The sequence below is a fragment of the Crocodylus siamensis genome, chromosome 6 (assembly GCF_052110815.1).
Source record: "Crocodylus siamensis isolate JL-2025a chromosome 6, ASM5211081v1, whole genome shotgun sequence".
Lineage (NCBI taxonomy): Eukaryota > Metazoa > Chordata > Crocodylia > Crocodylidae > Crocodylus > Crocodylus siamensis.
Genome location: NC_143400.1, coordinates 33031030 through 33049662, shown reverse-complemented (window position 1 = coordinate 33049662; position 18633 = coordinate 33031030). Strand labels below are relative to the sequence as shown.

At 55.8% G+C, this 18633-nt stretch overlaps 1 protein-coding gene across 2 annotated transcripts; it reads left to right on the top strand.

The window, feature by feature from the left end:
• Positions 1-1884: 1884 nt before the first annotated feature.
• IKBKB (inhibitor of nuclear factor kappa B kinase subunit beta) lies at positions 1885-18586 on the top strand. Of its 2 annotated transcripts, none has more exons than XM_090053186.1 (21): positions 1885-2172; positions 2620-2714; positions 3462-3579; positions 4291-4360; positions 6249-6337; positions 7260-7349; positions 7711-7835; positions 8452-8559; positions 8849-8978; positions 9214-9408; positions 9653-9767; positions 10934-11057; positions 11367-11518; positions 11633-11694; positions 11958-12067; positions 12309-12358; positions 12868-12967; positions 13218-13365; positions 13861-13988; positions 16944-17034; positions 17856-18586. In XM_090053186.1, exons 1-21 carry the CDS (start codon positions 2068-2070, stop codon positions 17958-17960), a joined length of 2310 nt encoding a protein of 769 aa, XP_089909312.1. In that variant the 5' UTR covers positions 1885-2067; the 3' UTR covers positions 17961-18586. The 2 variants fall into 2 exon arrangements, with proteins under 2 accessions (XP_089909312.1, XP_089909313.1); XM_090053187.1 differs by having other exon boundaries at positions 17475-18586.
• Positions 18587-18633: the final 47 nt, after the last annotated feature.

Genomic DNA, 18633 nt, shown 5'->3' with positions numbered 1-18633 from the left:
TGTTGGCATCTGGAAAAGCAGTGATGCTAGCTGGAGTCACTCTTTCCTGTGACGGGAAGAAACTGAACTCCTCCACTGAGCAAAGGTCCTGTTTTCTTCACTGGCTGTAAACAGGGGCCCTGCCTCTTTATAGGCTGCTAGCTGTGAGCCTTGTGGATCTCCCTCCATCCTGATTTCTTTTCCCTTGGGCAGACGGAGGAGTATAATTTCCATGCACTCTGCAGTTTGTGCCAGCCACCACTTGCTTTCCACCCTCCTCTCAAACCCCTCGCTGGCCCTATCTCTGCTGACAAAAGCAGCAACTTCTCACAGAAGCGCTTCAGGCCTCTTCTTGCTACCACCCTCCAGCAGCATCCCTTTCTGTCCAACGTGAAATGTGGCTCTTTCCTTTCTCAAAGTAAACCCCGAGCCCTCTCTGACATTCCTTTTCCACCTGACCCTTAGCCCGTGATTTCACATCCTATGGCAGGTCATCTCCTGTGTATAATCTCTGACCATAGAAGAAATGGGTCAAGAGGGGCCTGCCCTGCTTGGTGTACTGATGTACTTGGAGCGCTCATGAGCGTCCTTTGTCCCAGAGCACTGAAGATGCTCAGCTGGTGGATGCCGGCATCTGTGGATGTCATTAGTCCCCGAGCTCCCATGTGAGTACAGCAGATGCTTCTCCTTGTTGACCAGCCTCCTTGAACTTGAGGCTACCCTCTGCTCCGAGGTTCGGATCCTACCACCACAGAGATGCTGCTTTCTTGGCAGTCATGCCTGGAGATGTTACCCCAGTAATTGGCAGCTGGTGCCATCTGTGCTGGACCCCGCTCCAGACCAATAGCTGGTAGCAGTAGAAACTTCTTTCGGAAACATTTGACAATAACTAATCCTTCCAGTAAGCCAGTGAGGTAAGTCAGCATTGCCTGTGCTACCCATTACTTTTACCTGAACCTTTCCTGATTTCATAATCAGCCACCCCCTTTTGCATTCCTCTGGGTCCTCAAATGAATGGACACATCACATCCCATTTGCTCATCATGGGGGAATTCCTCAGCTGGCATGACTGAGGCGCCATGCAGGTGTGGCAGACCCCAGCCCTAGCCACCTGCCTGGCTTCAGGTGGAGCTCACCTGGCCAGAGGAGGGGCAGTGGCCTTCACAGGAGCTGAGCCTCTGCTGATGGCCCAGGTGAGGAGGGCTCTTGCGAAGGCCAGAGCCTGGGGCTTTGTCCCTGTGAAAGCTCATGTGAGCAGCTGTACGTGCCTCCACTCTCCACTTCCCTTTTTTCGTGCTGCAGCCTGTGAACAAGGCAAACAAGTGATGGGCTAGCACAGGAAAATAAACTCTGACTCAGGGCTGCTGGCTCCCAGACCTCCGAGGCCCTGGATGGCCTCCAGGTGACCCATCTGCCGGCCGAGGCTCGGCGAGGTCGAAGAGCAGGCGCTGGGTGGCTGCTGGGCAGGCCCTGCAGCCCTCTGAGCGCCAGCGAGAGCCAGGCCCTGTGCGCTGGCCCCGCTGGGTTGGAAGGACGCCCGCGCAGGGCAGGCCTGCAGGAGCACAGCGCTGCCCGCGGCCTGTCCCCTCCGGCTCCCGCTGCGCCCGGGGCAGCTCATGTCACTACGCTACCCAGGTCCGCCCGGCTCCTGGCGTGAGGCGGCACTGCATCCTGCCTGGCACCCCAGCCAGCCGGCTGCGTGGCTCCGGGGTCCCCGGGTGCAGCCAGGCCCGCGCTGTTCTCACCCCGCCGCCCCCTACCCTGCCCCGCCCCGCCCGCGGCTGCTCCCCCTGACCAGCGCCGCCCCCTGCAGGCCACGTGGGCGCAGCACGACCTCCGGCCGGCGGGGGGCGCCCGAGGGCCGCGCGCGTCAGCCTCTCCCCGCCGCTACGGCGCCTGCGCGGCTGGGCCCCGCCGTGACGTCAGAGCCGGGCGAAGTGCGGAAGCGGCGCGCGGAGCGGACCCGACCCCGCGGGCCGCGGCCGGCCCTCACGCCCCTTCCTCGCCTCGCTCACGTGTGTCCGCGGCGCGAGTGCGGCCCCGTGCTGAGCCGGCCTGGCTGGGCCGTCCTGTCCCGGCAGCGGCAGCATGAGCCGGCCGCCGTCGCTGCAGACGCAGACGTGCGGCTCGTGGGAGATGAAGGAGCGGCTGGGCACAGGCGGCTTCGGCAACGTCATCCGCTGGCACAACAAGGTGGGCCGACCCCCAGGGCCGCCCCGGCGCTGCCAGGACCTGGGTACCTCCCCCCCCCCGGAGGTGCTGAGAGCCCCTGGGGGATAAATGTTAGCGGGTTCATTAAAATAAAATGGGGTCCGATTCGCGCGGCAGTCCAGGAGTTTTCTAAAACGTAGCAGTCGTGTGCAATCGCCTTCCTGGCGTAAAGTCGACGTGCCGCGACCTGTAACCTATACGCGCAAGCGTGCGGTCGCATCCACGTTGTGTTGCGGGCACGCTGGAAACCTCCCGGGATAGATTCGAGAGTCGCCAACCCTTGCTGTGTGGTGCTGGGCCTGTGCAGGTGCCACCTGCTGAGCTGTGCCGTGCGAATGGCCTGGGCATGCTGCGGGCTTGGTGGCTGGCCCCGGCACAGCTATGGTGCAAACCCGTTGTTGTTGTGTGCGTTTGCTTTGTGCCGCCCAGGACACGGGGGAGCAGATTGCTATCAAGCAGTGCCGCCAGGAGCTGAGCCCACGCAACCGGGAGAGGTGGTGCCTGGAGATACAGATCATGAAAAGGTGAGTGCTGCATGCAGGACCTCTCCAGACAGTGGAGGACACCTCTGCAGACAACGAGGAGCTGACAGCAGAGCAGGGCAGCCTGCAACGCCCTGCGGCGGCAGGTGTCTCTTCTTGGCCTTTCCCCTGGATGCTGGTATAGCTCTCCTTTATTTGTCCTTGTGTTTGTGGCGTGACAGCGAAGCCAGGACCGCTCTGGAGATACGGTGCTGCATGGGGCGAGGCAGCCGAGGACAAAAGCACCTTCTTTGCTGTTGGTGGAGGGGAATTGCACAGAGTAGCCTTGCTCTGGACCTCTTGGGCACGTCCAGTGCGACCTGTCCACCTGGCAGGGCTTGTAGAGCACCTGTAGATGTCCACGCAGGAAGATGCTTCTTCCCTAGACCGTAGCTGAGGGCCTGGTCTGCTCGTGTGGGGTGGGGCATGCTGAACAAGGCCCTCTGGCACCTGGGGCCAAAGGCAGCTGCTTGAGGCTCCCTGGCAAGGAGGCTTTCTGCAGTGCCCAGGCTGACATGATTTGTCCCTCTGCTGAACAGATGTTGAGAGTCTGTCAGAGGACAGATGCTGGTCACGTTGGGAGTGCCCTTGGTCTGTGGATCCCTTGTCAGGATCCTTGTCCCAGGGTGCACCTGCATCCGCTGTGCAGCTGCTATTGCTCAGGCGTTTGCACATGCACCCTGTCTAGGAGTAACCTGTGGTGAGTTGGTTCCAGCCATCACACACTTTTACCCTCTTGTTCTTCTCTAGGCTGAATCACCCCAATGTGGTTGCTGCCCGTGAGGTCCCCAAGGGGATGCAAAATCTGGCACTGAATGACCTTCCGCCTCTGGCCATGGAGTACTGCCAGGGGGGAGACCTCCGCAAGGTGGGGCTCCTGGCCGGACCGGCGGATTAGCCATTGAGCACCGCAGAAATGAAAGGCTTCCCTTGGGTTTTCATGCACTGTTGCTGTTGTGTCCTCCTGCACTCACTGGGACTGTGCCTGCTGCCACCTCCCCGCACTTGGCAGGCTTGGTCCTGCATGAGTTCTCATCCCCTCCCTTGGTCTGTAAACACATCTCATTTCTACTGGGCAGGCAGCGTGTGTCAGCCTGGCGGGGGGCGCCCACTTGGGCGTGTGCAAGAGACAGACAGCAGGATGTGAGCAGGGCCTAGAATGTCATGAAGCAGTTTGTGCCAGCGGGTGGGGTCCTGTGGGGAACTGATAAACCCATCTGTCACAGGGCAAAAAAACACATGGGGCTGGTTCAATCTTTTTTTTTTTTTCCCTTTTTAAATATTCGTGAGCGGCTTAAGCACAGATTTTGCTCAGATGATTGGGCCATGATTAGGGGACGTTGTTATGAGCTGGCTGGGCCAAGTGTGTTCAGATCTGGGGATGGGCCCTGGAGGGGTTGTTGACTGGAGCAGCTGGCAGAGAAGGGGAAGGGTGAGGGCTTGCACAGGCACCAAGGTTTGGAGTGTGTCTGAGTTGACCGTTCTGCAAAGGCCCTGACCCTACAGAAGCTCCTGCTTGCAAGTAGCATGTGTAGGCTGGGTGCGGCAGATTTGTGATATGTTGCCTTGCTTCCTCCAGTACCTGAACCAGCTGGAGAACTGCTGCGGCCTGCGGGAGGAAGCCATCCTGACGCTGCTCTCAGACATTGGTAAGGGGCCACATGGCCTGTGGCAATCCCTGTGTGAGAAGGCAGGCATTTCTGTCCTGTTAGCCCTCTCCACCTGGGGGAAGTAGAGCTGTGACCCTGGATGTTCCCAGTCAATGCACCCTTGATAACTTTTCCCACCTTCCTGCCTTGGTCTGCTGGTGTTCCCCAGAGGGGAAGCAGCCTGTGACTCTGCTCTCATCCCTCTGTGGTCAGGCATATTTCCTCTCCCTGTGAGAACTCGCCTGTGGGATTTCCGGGTGCCAGGAAGGATGTCATAGTGCTGGGCGAGGTCCATTTTGCACCACCTAGATTCCTCAGAGCTGGGCTTGGCCTCTGACCTCCCAGTGGTTGCTAGGCTGATACTTGCTTGTATTATTACCATGGCTCTTGGGCCTCTGCTATATGGGAGTGCAGATGGACACTGCAGGGCTCACTGTGCAATGTGTGCTTTAAACTGTCCCCATTCCCCAAACTTGCTGCTCTGCCTCATGTGGCTCCTGGTAGTGAACTAATGTGGGAAGAACAATCTCGTCTCTGGGGCTTCCTGAGGCTAGGCTCATGGAAGGAGAGGACACTGGCACAAAATGAGTCACATATCACTCCTGTGTAGGGTAGGGGAAGGCAGGTGCTGTGGGCTTCAGGGGAAGATATTTCGAAACCGCCTGTTTAGGTGGGTGTGAATTGGGCAGGTGAAGGGTCTGTGCCTGTGGCCCCCTTTGCTGAGCAGAGTCTCGGGTCCTGGCTAGACACAGCCCATGCTCCTGGTGCAGCTTGTCTTAAGGGCCCATCCGGCGCTTTAGGATTCAGTTGTGTCCCAAGGTTAATTAGGGTTCAAATAATTAACACTGTTCCTTCAAAGGGGGCTTTTCAGAGGCTCCCGTGATGCCAGGCAGAGCTGTCAGGCCATGGAGGATGCCGGAACACCGGGTGTCCCTTGGGGTCCCATGACGCAGCACTACCTCAGGCGGGTGTGGAGGGAGTGGGAAGTGAATCCCTCTGGCTCGGGGTGAGTCAGTGCCGGGAAGCACAGCTGCTGGCTGCAGGAGCACAGTTGGCTAGTTCTGGAGTCATGGGCAAGGTGGGGCCATATCTTGTAACCATGGGGAGCTGCCAAGGGCCTAGCCTGACTGAGCATGCACAATGCAGCTTTGGGTCCAGTTTCCCTTCCCACAAGTCTTGTTTACAAGAGAATAGTAGGGGGTGTCTCTGCTCCCCTGTGGCAGCTCCTTGTGGTGGAACATGATGTTGGTTCCTATAGCTAGAGTTCAACAGCCCTTGGCTGCTGCTGTTCCCAGGTAGCAGTGAGCAGGGGCAATGTGGGGATGATTCTGTTGCCACTGCCCATTTCAGTGTGGAGATATTCCCCAGTAGGTGGTTTGCAGCTGGGACCAGCCAAAGCTGCTATAAGATGACAGATGATGTAGAGTAAGCTCTTGTGTATAGCAGCTGCTGGAAGTGCAGAGGGGGCTGAGAGATGCTGACCATAGCAGCCCGGCCTATTCTAGCATCTCTGCCTTGGTGCTGCTGTTCCTGCCTGTTGCATGGGGGCTGCACCCAGCATCTACCTTTACAGACAGCACCCTGGAGGGGGCCAGAGATCAGGGCAGGAAAGGAGTCTTCAGGGAATTTGCATACAGGCAACAGCACTGTCCTGTCTGCAAAGCAAGCAGGTGCTTCCATGTCCTGGGGCCTGTGCTTGCCTTGGCTCTGGTCCCTGATTCTCCAGGAGCAGCTTGTTACAAGTAACCTAAAGGCTGAACCCTCTCGGTGCTCTGGCCCCTGTGCCTTGCTCTCTGTGTTCCTTACCCCCTCTGCAGTGGCCCGCTGCTGGGCTTCTGCTGGGACTGTTAGTGATACTGAGTACCAGCTGGTGTCTCCTCTCTCTCAGCCTCTGCTCTCAGGTACCTGCATGAGAACAGAATCATCCACAGAGACTTGAAACCAGAGAACATTGTGCTGCAGCAAGGAGAGCAAAGGGTAAGCAGGAGGCTTTTGTGCATGAGGAGCATGTATATGGTTGGGTGTGTACGAATGGTTGGGAGTGTGGGTGCGTGCGCACGTATGCATGAAGGAGACATCACTGTTGCAGCTTCCACTCCCCGTCTGCTTGTCCGAGTGACCCCATACCCCAGCCCAGGAGAGCAGCTGGATAAGCTTCAGTGGCTGCCAGAGCCCTGTTTGGGGACTGGGCGTGACAGCATTCTTGGCTTGCAGTCTGAGCTTGACCCAGACTTGTCTCTGCTCTCTCATGTCTGATTGTCACACCAGAGATATTTCCATAGAACAGCCCAGCCTTGCAGGCTGTTGTACTGAACTGATGCACTTGTCTAGCCTGAATGCGTTGGCCTGGCTTGTCCTTGCTCAGGCAGAGTGTCGTAGGGGATCTCTGACACCTTGCACCAGGCAGGCAGCGTTTAGCCACCAGTTTATTCTCCTGATCTGAGCTGCCTGGGGCAGAGGGGCGGCAGTGTGGGAGCGCTCATCTTGGTGGTGCCCATGGATCCCCCTGTTCGAGGGCTGGGGCAGCCTAGTGCCAGAAGAGACAACCAGAGATATGAATCTACCCATTGGGAGAAGAGAGACGCATCTCCCCAGCCTAGTGAGCAGGCTCTTGTAAAAGGGCTGGAGTGAACCAGCTTTCCTCAGTCTCTCTCTGTTCATGTTGGTGCTAGTAGCAGCATCTTCAGTTCCTGGCACCTCTGCTCGCATTGCACTTGAGGAGCTTCTTTGTTCTCATGATCCAGCAAGAGCCTACTGCTTCTGGCCTCCTTCCCCTCTGTATCTTGCACCATCTCGGCATCTGAAGGCATTGATCTTCTCTGCTCTTTGTCATATTGGGTGCTACTGCTGAAGGACAGCATGTCCTCACCCTCCTCTTGTTGCTGTCTGTCCTTCTCAGTTAATACACAAGATCATTGACCTGGGCTATGCCAAGGAGCTGGACCAGGGCAGCCTGTGCACATCCTTTGTTGGGACACTGCAGTACCTGGTAAGGAGTCGATTTAGCCATCTTGGTTTTTAGGCAGAACAGCAGGCTGGAGCCAGGAGTGTACGCTGGTCTGGGGGAATGGGAGCTGCATGGTGGGGAGTGTATGCTGGTTGTGACAAGCAAGCCAGCTGCACGCTGTCCTCTACTAATGCTTGGATTTACGCATGTGGTTGTGAGCTGCAGCTTGCTGTGGGGAGACTGAGAGTGGTAGTAGCTCTGGTGTTGCCACAAGGTGGAACGCTGTGCACCAATGTGCTGTGCAAGTGGGGGCTGTCTCTCAGGGATGGGGGTAGGTAAGGTTCTGGGAAGAGAGGGGAGGAGAGGAGAGGGTCTTTGCTTCCAGCTTGTGTTGGCCATGTAGGCTCCAGAGCTTCTGGAGCAGCAGAAGTACACAGTGACAGTGGACTACTGGAGCTTTGGCACGCTGACCTTCGAGTGCATCACAGGTTTCCGGCCATTTCTGCCCACTTGGCAACCTGTGCAGTGGTGAGTGACCAGGGGAGCCTGTACCAATCACGTTGTATGTGTGTGTGTGTGTGCTGGTGACAAGTGTTCGCAGCAGGACTGGCCTAGGGCCTCTCCTTTGCTGGCAGGGGATTTGGCCTGCATGGAATGGGCTGAGGGCTTTTTGTGTTGCTGGCCAGGAAGCCAGGGCTGCCACCAGTCCTTTAGCACCTGGGCCTTTCAGAGACCTGTTTTGGAGGCTAGTGGCCTGTGTCCTTGCACCTTTCCTCTTCCAGGCTGTGGGGGGGGGGCCGTGTGTTGTCAGGTGCCCTACAAAGAGAGTGGTTGCTCTGGAAGTCACGGCCCTTCTCCCTCTGGACGACTCAGTAGGGAGCTGTTGGGGGTGTGGCACTCCCTGGGACTTGTTACTGAGGAGGCCTGTTATATCAGAGCCAGTACGACTGACCCTTCCTGGGCAGGCCGAACAAACCCAACCACCATCTGGTACAGCTTCTGGGTGGGGGTTGCAGGGCAGCGTATGGGTGAGTGAGGGACAGGCTACAGTGCTGTGAGCAGCTGGCTGGAGATGGTGCTGGGAGGTCAGTCTGAGGCCCTGTGGGAAGACTGATTCATCGCAGCCCCTTTTTGCATCCTCCAGGCATACAAAGGTGCAGCAGAAGAGCGAGTCAGACATTGTCGTGTATGAAGACTTGGTTGGAGAAGTGAAGTTTTCCAGCAGCTTGCCCTACCCAAACAACCTGAACAGGTGAGGAGTAACTAGTGCTCACCCTGGGGTCATTGGGCACAGGAGCCGGCTGGGGTCGGAGTGTCTGCAACTTGCTCAGCTGTTCCAAGGCAGAGTGCCAGAGGCATATGGGGGGCAAGAGCAGGAATGGGCCTATCAATTGCTGCAGACAGTTACCGGTGCCTGTGCCCATGCTGGGGAGGCAGGGGCTGGGAAAGGGCTGACTGGTCTTTCCTGGAAAAGGTGTGTGGGATAGTGATGGGAAATGTGGCTCCTCCTTCCAACTCCCCTGCCTGTGCTTACCCCACAGCATCCTGGCTGGGCACCTGGAGAAATGGCTGCAGCTCATGCTGATGTGGCAGCCCCGGCAAAGAGGCACGCATCCTGTCTACGGGACCAATGGCTGCTTCAGGGCTTTGGATGACATCCTGAACCTGAAGGTGAGCGTTAGGGATGGGATCCCCATGCAGCTAATGGCTGGCCTGTGGGAAGGAGGCTGGAAAGGGCATCCAGGAGCCTAGTGCAGGGCCAGGCACCAGCTTGGCACTGGTAAGAAGTCTGAGGGGCTGCCTGAACTTGCAGTTCATCTCTGTCCCTGGGGCTCATGCCCTGGCCCCTCTGTTTGCTGGGTTTGGAGGCTGGGCTGCTCTACACTGCTTACCGCTTCCCTTGCAGTTGGTACATATCCTAAACATGGTGATGGGCACCGTGCACACGTACCCAGTGATGGCGGAGGAGACTGTGCCAAGTCTGAAGGCCCGAATCCAGGCAGACACCGGCATCCCCCAGCAGGACCAGGAGCTGCTGCAGGAGGCTGGGGTTGCACTGTCCACTCAGAAGCTGACCGTGCCAGGCGTGGCTGACAGCAAGGTGAGTCCCACAGCATGACACTGCAGCCAGTAGCCTCTACTCAGGTCCCTGCTGCCCTCTCCCACCCTTCTTTTTCTCTGACTTGATTCGGAGGCGGAGGGCGGGGGGGAACAACCTGTCCTGGTTTGCTACGTGCACCATAAGTGGTGGGAGGCTGGCAGCTTTGTCCCCATGGTCAACCAAAGGCCAGGACCTGTCGGTGGTGCTGCTGGTAGAGAGCTTAGTTGCTCTCTTGTGTCCATAGGTGAATGAAGCTGCAGCTGTGGACTCTGACCTCCTATTCCTGTTTGACAACCGGAAAGTCACATACGAAGCTCAGATCTCCCAGCGGCCCCATCCTGAGAGCGTGGACTGCATCCGTAATGGCATCCTCTAGGCTGGGGAATCCATACAGAGGGTGGCTGGCTGTGGGGACTGCAGTGAATCATAGAAGTCGGGTCGGAAGGGAGCTTGTAGATCTTCAAGTCCGACCCCCTGCCTGGGCAGGAGAAAAAACTGGGCTCAAATGATCCCAGCTAGGTAGGCATCAAGCCTCCTCTTAAAGACCCCCAGGGTAGGAGCCAGCACCACTTCCTTTGGAAGTTGGTTCCAGATCCTAGCCGCCCTGACCGTGAAGTAGTTCTTACGGATGTCTAATCTAAACCTACTCTCCAGCAACTTGTGGCTGTTATCCCTTGTTATGCCAGGGGAGCGCTGGGGGAAACAAAGCCTCTCCCAAACTCTTCTGGTCCCCCCTAGTGAGTTTCTAGACAGTCACCAGGTCCCCCCTCGGCCTTCGCTTGTAAAGGCTGAACAGGTTCAGGTCCCGCAGTCTTTCATTGTAGGGTCTGCCCTGTTGTCCTCGAATCATGCGAGTGGCCTCCTCTGGACCCTCTCAATGTTGTCCACATCCCTCCTGAAGTGCGGCGCCCAGAACTGGATGCAGTACTCTAGCTGTGGCCTGACCAGCGTTGCAGAGAGGGGGAGGATCACCTCCTTGTCCCTGCTAGAGATGCATCCGTGGATGCAGGACAAAGTCCGGTTAGCCCTGCCAACCAGGACCTCGCATTGTCGGCCCATGTTCATCTTGGAGTCAGTAATGACTCTAAGATCCCTTTCTGCCTCCCTGCTCTTAAGAAGGGAGTTTCCTATCTTAATGCAGAACTTGGGGGCAGCTGGTCCACTCAGCCCTTGGCGCTGTCCATGGTGGCAGCTCTTAGCACACATGCCTGATGTGCAGTTTAAGAGAGAGCACAGAAGATCCTGAACAGCCTAGTTGGCCTCATGACCTGCAGCTGTAGTGAGGGTCTGTGGCCATGGTGTGCTGTGCCCAGACCATTGTGGGGCAGCGTGTGCTGCTCCTTGCTCTTGCGTTCATCCCAACATGGGGCAGGGCCTCCCCTAAGAGCGGGGCTGGGTACGTGAGCAGGACAGCCCTGCACTGGCTTTGGCAAGCAGAGCCAGTCCTGAGTGCTGCAGGGTTCAAGGGTTTGGCTGCGCTTGGCCAGGGACTGCCCTATGCTGATGCCTCACTCTCTCCCTTCAGTCCAGGACCCAAAGAGGAATCTCTCCTTCTTGCAGCTGCGGAAGGTGTGGGGCCAGGTCTGGCACACGATCCGGATGCTGAAGGAGGACTGTAACCGGCTCCAGCAGGGGCAACGAGCAGCCATGTATGGTGGGGTCCACTCTGGGATGCCTGGCACTGCCCTGGTTTCTCGGCTATGGGGAGTGGGCAGGAAAAGGCATTTGCATGCTGGGCAGGGGTGAGACTTGGGGAGTGGGGGAGTCGTTTGCTGCTACTGAAGTGCTCTTGTTGTGGCCTCCTGCCTAGCTGCTGTTGTGCTGTTGGCTGCATTCAGCCAGGTCAGTTGGTGGGGCAGGTGTGCTGGGGCTCTTGATGGGTGGATGGAGGGTGCTGGGTACAGAGCTGGGCCAGGCAGGAACAGCTCCAAGCAGGACTCTTTTCACTGTCTCCTCAGGCGGAACCTGCTGCGGCACAACAGCACCCTCTCCAAAATGAAGAACTCCATGGCCTCCCTGTCCCAGCAGCTGAAAGCCAAGCTGGATTTTTTCCAAACCAGTATCCGGATTGACCTCGAGAAGTATAGCGAGCAGATTGAGTTTGGCATCAGTGAGTGCTGCCCTGGCCAGCCAGTAACTGACCGTCCCCCAGCTTGGCTGCAGCTGTGTCTGGTTCCTGTGGGGAGCGCGCAGTAACTGACTCACCTCTCCATTTGCCTTGCAGCCTCTGAGAAGCTGCTGCTTGCCTGGCGGGAGATGGAGCAGGCTGTCAAGCTCTGCGGACGGGTATGTATCCACGTTCAGGGTTAGTTGCTGGCTGGGAAGAGGCAGCTCTGGGGGTTCCCGGAGGCACCCAGCCCTGCACTTGGTTTGCTTTGCATTGGTTTGCCCTGCTGGCTTGTAGGTGCTGTGCTTGTTTGTAAAGGTTAAGAAGGGGATGGAGGAGCTGAGGGAGGGGGGTGCTAAAACTGATGGATAAAATGTGATGTGTTGGCAGCCTTCCTCAGGCTGAGCTGCTGCTGCTGCTGCTAATGGCTGCCCTCCCACAGGAAGAGGACGTGGAGCAGCTGGTGAAGAGGATGATGGCATTGCAGACTGACATTGTGGACCTGCAGAGGAGCCCGCTGGGCTGGAAGCAGGGGGGCACGCTGGAGGACTTGTAGGTGGCGCCGCCTTGAGCAGGGGAGGTTGTTGCAACTCTGGGGCAGCTCGGTTCCTTCCTAGATGTAGGAGGTTGGAGCCTGCCCAGCCCAGAGTCACAGGAAGCATCTTGGTGGTTGCCCTGAGGTGCAGCCATAGGCCTCTGTCCATGCATGGCTGCTTGCAGGGAGGCGTGAGGGATCTGGAGAGGCTTTGGAAGGGGCTGATGACAGTTTCGCTCTTGCATCTCTGCTTTATAGGGAAGAACAAGCCAGAGAGCTTTACCGGAAGCTGCGGGAGAAGCCGAGAGGTAATGGGCCCTTTGGCTGCACCCCGTAGCCTGAGAGCAGCAAACCAAGCTGGGAATCCTACTCTGGTCTGGGTCCACTGCCTCCTGCAAGGGCCTGAGGGCTCTTCTTTGCCAGTTCTAGCCCATAGCTTCTTGAGGAGTCGTGATGGCATTTCAAAGCCAGACCCCAGCCTTGCCTTGTCCCCACCTGCTCCCAGCAGCTGAACTCCTTTCAGAGTCCAGTCCAGCTTTGCCTTGGACTCTGGCTTAAGTCAATGACAATGACATACATTTAAGCAGGGCATTTGGCCCACGTTTTTGGCTAGTCAGGCACGTGTTGTCCCCCACAAGCTGGGCTGGCTAATGTCTGCCCTCTGTGGCCCCATATCCAGGGGCTGTGTGCCTAAAGCTTGGGGTCCAGGAAAAGGAAAGGTGATCTGGGAACAGACTGTAACTGGCTGTGTCCCCATGTGCCTTGTGAGTCTCCTGTGCCTTACGCTGAGCTTTTGATTCTTGTTTTTCTTCCCTAGACCAGAGGACCAGTGGTGACAGCCAGGAGATTGTGCGGCTGCTCCTGCAGGCAATTCAGACCTTTGAGAAGAAGGTCCGGCTCATTTATTCCCAACTCAGGTGACTTTCAGAACATGGGCTTCATGTAGAGACCAGGCCTGACTGGGCAGCTCTGGCTGTAGCTATGCATACGAGGAGGGGCAGGGGGGCAGTTACTGCTAAGTGGTTAAGAGTTGCATGTTGCCAGTGAGCAGAGTCAAACAGCTGTTGCTGATGTGAGCTGCAGTGCATCTAGTCCACAGAAGTTTCTCCCTTTGCACCTGAGCCTGCTGCAGCCACTCACATGTCACCTGCTTGTTACTCTTTATAGCAAGACTGTTGTCTGCAAGCAGAAGGCCCTGGAGCTGTTCCCTCGTGTGGAGGAGGTGATGAGTCTGATGAATGAGGATGAGAACACTGTTGTCAGGCTGCAAGAGAAACGGCAGAAGGAACTGTGGAACCTGCTGAAAATAGCCTGTGTGAGTGAAGCGCAGGTTTGCCTGGGACTGCCTGTGTGGGCCTTCTGGCTGCTCAGCTAAACTGGCTTCTTTCAGAGCCCTGTGAAAAGCCTCTGCTGCTCCTCCAAGCTTCTGCACCAGACTTACAGCCCCTTTGAGTGCTCCCCAGGAGGCGAGTTTTTCATCTTCATAGCAGGGGCTTCCTGCAGCCATGTTTGCTCTTAGGGCAGGTGCACGGCTGCACAGAGTGAGGCTTTGCTTTTGTTGTCATTTGCTATAGGAACAGAACACACTGAACACATCTTGCGTGGCCCTGAGCTCAGACCTCTGTACAAGAATGGGGGGGCAAGGCCACCAGATGTCTGTACCACCATCTCCCCTTGGGTCAAACTTAGCTTAGAAATTTGGGGGTGAGGACTGGGGCAAACACAGACCCTTTTCCTGCCTTTGGCAAGTGCCTGCTGATGGAAACAGGCTTGTGTAGGAATGAACCTGCTTTGTTCTTTTTCACTGTAGAGCAAGGTGCGTGGCCCTGTTAGCAGTAACCCTGAGAGCATGAATGCCTCACGACTTAGTAACCCAGGACAGCTACTGTCGCACATCCCTGCTGTAACCTACAACCTGCCAGAAGCAATCAAGAAAAGGTACTGTGAATGGGGACTAGGGAGTCGTAAGCCACATCCACAGGTGTTTTGAAAGGGAGAGGGGTCAGTCCAGCTCCTTGCCATCTGAACATTATGATCCTCTGTCTTTTCATGGGTACACAGGTGACTAGTGTAGCTGAGGGGGAAAAAAATGTTCTCATTTCTTCTGCAGCTCCTCAGTCTCATACAGCAACAAGGATGGTGGGGGTGGGAGGTGGGTTAGAGGTCAGAGGGGCAGATGAGTAGAGCTAGATCTGAAGTAACACAGTGTAACTGGAGAACTGGGCTGGCCATAAAGCTGTGCTGTAAAGAGGCAGTGGGAAGTTGTAAGCCCAGCCAAATGCAGTGAGCATGCTAGGGCAGTTATAGTTTCATAGTTGGTAGGATCAGAAGGGACCTGAGCAGATCATCGAGTCCGACCCCCTGCCTTGGCAGGAAAGAGTACTGGGGTCAAACGACCCCAGCAAGGTGTATATCCAGCCTCCTCTTAAAGACCCCCAGGGTAGGAGCCAGCACCACTTCTCTTGGAAGTTGGTCCCAGATCCTAGCCGCCCTGACCGTGAGGTCGCGCCTCCTGATGTCTAGTCTGAATCTACCCTCTGCCAGCTTGTGACCGTTATTCCTGGTCACTCCTGGTAGCGCTTGGGGGAACAGGGACTCCCCCAATGCCTGCTGATCCCCCCTGACTAGTTTGTAACAGGCCACTAGGTTCCCCCTCAGCCTTCTCTTCTGGAGGCTGAACAGGTTCAGGTCCCGTAGCCTCTCCTTGTAGGGCCTGCCCTGCTGCCCCTGACCATGCGAGTGGCCTCCCCTGGATCCTCTCCATGTTTTCCACATCCCTCTTGAAGTGTGGTGCCCAGACCTGGACGCAGTACTCCAGCTGCAGCCTCACCAGTGTTGCATAGGGGGGGAGGATCACCTCCCTGGACCTGCTCGAGATGCATCTGTGGATGCATGACAAGGTGCGGTTGGCCTTCCTGACTGCAACCCCACACTGCCGGCCCATGTTCGTTTTGGACTCAATGACGACTCCAAGATCCGTTTCTGCCTCTGCACTGCCGAGAAGGGAGCTTCCCAGCCTGTAGGTGTGGTGCTGGTTCTTCCTCCCCAGGTGCAGCACCTTGCACTTGTCTGTGTTGAATCCCATCCTATTCTCATCTGCCCACCCCTGTAACCTATCTAGGTCCAACTGCAGCCTATTCCTCCCTTCTAGCATGCCCACATCCCCTCGCATCTTAGTGTCGTCAGCAAATTTGAACAGGGGCCTTTTTACCCCCTCATCCAAGTGGCTGATGAAGATATTGAACAGTGCGGGCCCGAGGACCGAGCCCTGGGGGACCCCACTGCCCACATCCCTCCAGGTCGAAAATGACCCATCCACCACTGCTCCCTGGGTGCGGCCCTCCAGCCAGTTGGCGACCCATTTGAGTGTGTGGGTGTTGACACCACAGTCCCCTAGTTTTTTAATGAGAATGGGGTGAGGGACAGTGTTGAAGGCTTTCCGAAAGTCCAGGATGCTACCCCTGCATCTAAGGATTTGGTGACCTTGTCATAGAAGGCCACCAGGGTGGTCTGACAGGACCTGTCTCTAATGAACCCGTGTTGGTTGCCCCTAAGCATAATCTCCCCTGCTGGCCCCTCAGGAACATGCACCAAGATAATTCTCTCAGAAAGCTTCCCCAGGATCGAGGTAAGACTAACTGGCCTATAGTTTCCTGGGTTTTTCTTCCTCCCCTTTTTGAAGATGGGAACCACACCGGCCCTCTTCCAGTCCTCTGGCACCACACCAGAGCACCACAAGTGCTTGTACAGCTGTGCCAGGGATCCTGCAATGACCTCAGCCAATTCCCTCAGCACTCGGGGCGGAGATTGTCCGGACCAGCTGATTTAAATATGTCCAGTCCCTCCAGAAGTTCCCTGACTAGATCCTCACTGACCCTAGGCCTGGGTGCACCTCCCCTGGGGCCTGAGGGGGTTCCAGTGTGGGGGCCGATCCGGTCCCTGCTCAGGAAAATGAAGGCAAAGGAGTTGTTAAATAGGTTAGCTTTGTCATCAGGTGTGATGACCAGATTTCCTAGCATGTCTTGTAGGGGCCCCACACTACCCTGTACCTTCTTTTTGCCCCCTATGTATTTAAAAAAGGACTTCTCATTGTCCTTGATCCGGGAAGCTAGTCCCAGTTCCGTCTCTGCCTTGGCCTTCCTGACTGCCCCCTACATCCCCGAGCAACTGCAGTCCTCCCCGGTGATGGCCCCTCCCTGCCATTGGGCGTGCACCTCCCTTTTAGCTAGGAGATGTTCCCGGATGCTTTTGGTGAGCCATGGGGGCTTTTGCACCCTCTTGGCCCTTTTGATCTGTGTTGGGATTACCTCCCTTTGGGCTTGGAGGATCGTCTCCTTAAAGAACGACCACTCTTCTTGGACAATTGACTCCCCTCCCCTCTGGGACCTCAGTGCCTTCCTGACTGTTCTCCTTACCTTTCTCCTTACCAGTATTATCGAGTGCTGCAGCTGGATGGCTGTCTGGCCTTGGTACCGAGTCATTCTCTTGAAAATAAAGGAGAAAAATGGACTGGGTGCAGTCTTAACTTTAGAAGATCAGACCTGGTCTGAGGGTATGCCCTCCTTCAGGTTACCTTACCATGAGCACCTGCAGGTTGCTGCCTCCCACAGAGCAATGCTGGACACTGCTTTTACCACATTTCACAGGTCACTCAGTAACTCCCAGAACCAAAGGGCAGGAATAGGGTTTGTTCCCTTATTGTTAGCTGCCTTGTTCTCAGCTATCTTTCAGTCACATGGCAAATGTTTGCCATCCTGGTTAGACCCAGTCACTGCTGTGTAGCAGGCTGCCATTGAGACACCCGGCTGCCCAGGAGCTGAGCTAGACACCATGTAGCACAGGGAACAGATGCATCCACTCAGTCATGGGTGTAACTGCTCTTGTCTCTTGTAGCGAGGAGCTGTTGATGGAATCACAGGATCTCTGCAGCCAGTTAGAGATCATGATGAATGACACAATGAAGGATCAGGACCAGAGCTTCATGGTAAGAGCTTCCATTTCTTTTAAACTTCCTTTTGGGTGGTGACAGGAGGAGAGAGATTGCAAGCTAAAGCTGCTGGCCAGTTGTATGTGGGCATGCAACGAGAATTCACGTGGCGGAGGAGAGGCACATCTTTGGCCGAATGGAGCGTGTCTGCCTGTGTGGGGTGGGAGGGGGAACAGCAAATGGCTTTCCTGAGATTAGCGAAGAAGTGTATTGCATGCAGCATAGAGGGCTGAGGATACTACCCTCTTTAAACAGAACAAAATAACACTTCTTTGTCCTGAGACTTCTCTAGTTACTATCTGACTCGTAAGGCAACCATCATGGCAAACTTTTGGAAGAGAGGGAATTAATACTTTCTTCTGGACCAGAGTGACAGAACAAAATTCAGCTTTATGGGTGGCACACTTTATTAATGAGTGTGTTTGCTGCTTTCCTAGTCTCTGGATTGGAGCTGGTTGCAGCTTCACGTGGAAGAAAGAAATAGTCCAGAACAAACCCAAATGTAAAGTCACTTCAGTGCTGGTTGAAGACAAAGAATCTCCTGGCAAAGAATGTATCAAGTGCGACAGGCTGCTGCATGGAAAGGAAGGCCCCAGCGCCTCTCTGTGTGCCACCTGGTGGTTACTTAAGGAACATGCTGTCTTTTAAAATAGGTTTTACTGAAAACTCTTTATTTCTGTACATTTCGCTGCTTTTTCTACAAATGCGCAGAGGTATGGGAGGGGAAGGGCCTGAGGAAGAAGAACTGTAGCTATCTCATAATGCACAGTGGATGAGGCTGCTTTTATTGTCTGATTTTTGTTTGTCTTCTCTTACAGTCCCCAAGCCAGCTGCTCAGGGCATTTCTCTCCCACCAAGCCACCTTGCTTCTGTGTATTTGCTGTAAATCATCCTTCCCTGCCCCCATGCTAAATGGTGTATAGCAGTAGTCACCAACCAGCGGATCTTGATCCACTGGTAGATCTCAGAGCCTCTTACAGTCCATCCGAGGCTGGGGTGGTGGGTATGTATGTGCGTGCCCCAGCCCAGCAGGTCAGTCCATTGGGGAGGGAAGGAGCAGGGACTAGATTGAGGCCCCCAAGGAGTGCGGGACGGTGCCACAGAGGCAGGTGGTAAGTTGCGTTGGGGGCCCCAGCCAGGTGAGACTTACCTGCTGAGGAGGCATGCCCCAATACATTTTTCTCCCTTTTGCCTCAATCTGCCTTTCCCTCCCCACAGATGTACCTGCTGGGTGGGTGGGGGGTGCAGCGGTGCACGGTAGATCTTGGGTTGCTTTTAAATGTCAAGTGATCTCCTGCTTAAAAAGGTTGGAGACCACTGATGTATATAGTCCACTGTACACAAATCATCTTTCACAGTCATTGGCCAGCCTGCCTTTTGTAAATGACTGACCCCACTGATTCTGCCTATCATGCTGATTTGCACTGTTTCTCAAGTGTAACATCTGTACTTAGCTAGTACTTGTTTCCTGTATGGGAACGAAATACCTGAAATATGTAAACTTTTGGTTTGCTCTATTTGATATCTTCAATAAAACTTCTAAAGGAAACAGCCTGGTTTGCATGTGCAGTTGTGTGAGCTGAGTGTGGACACTGC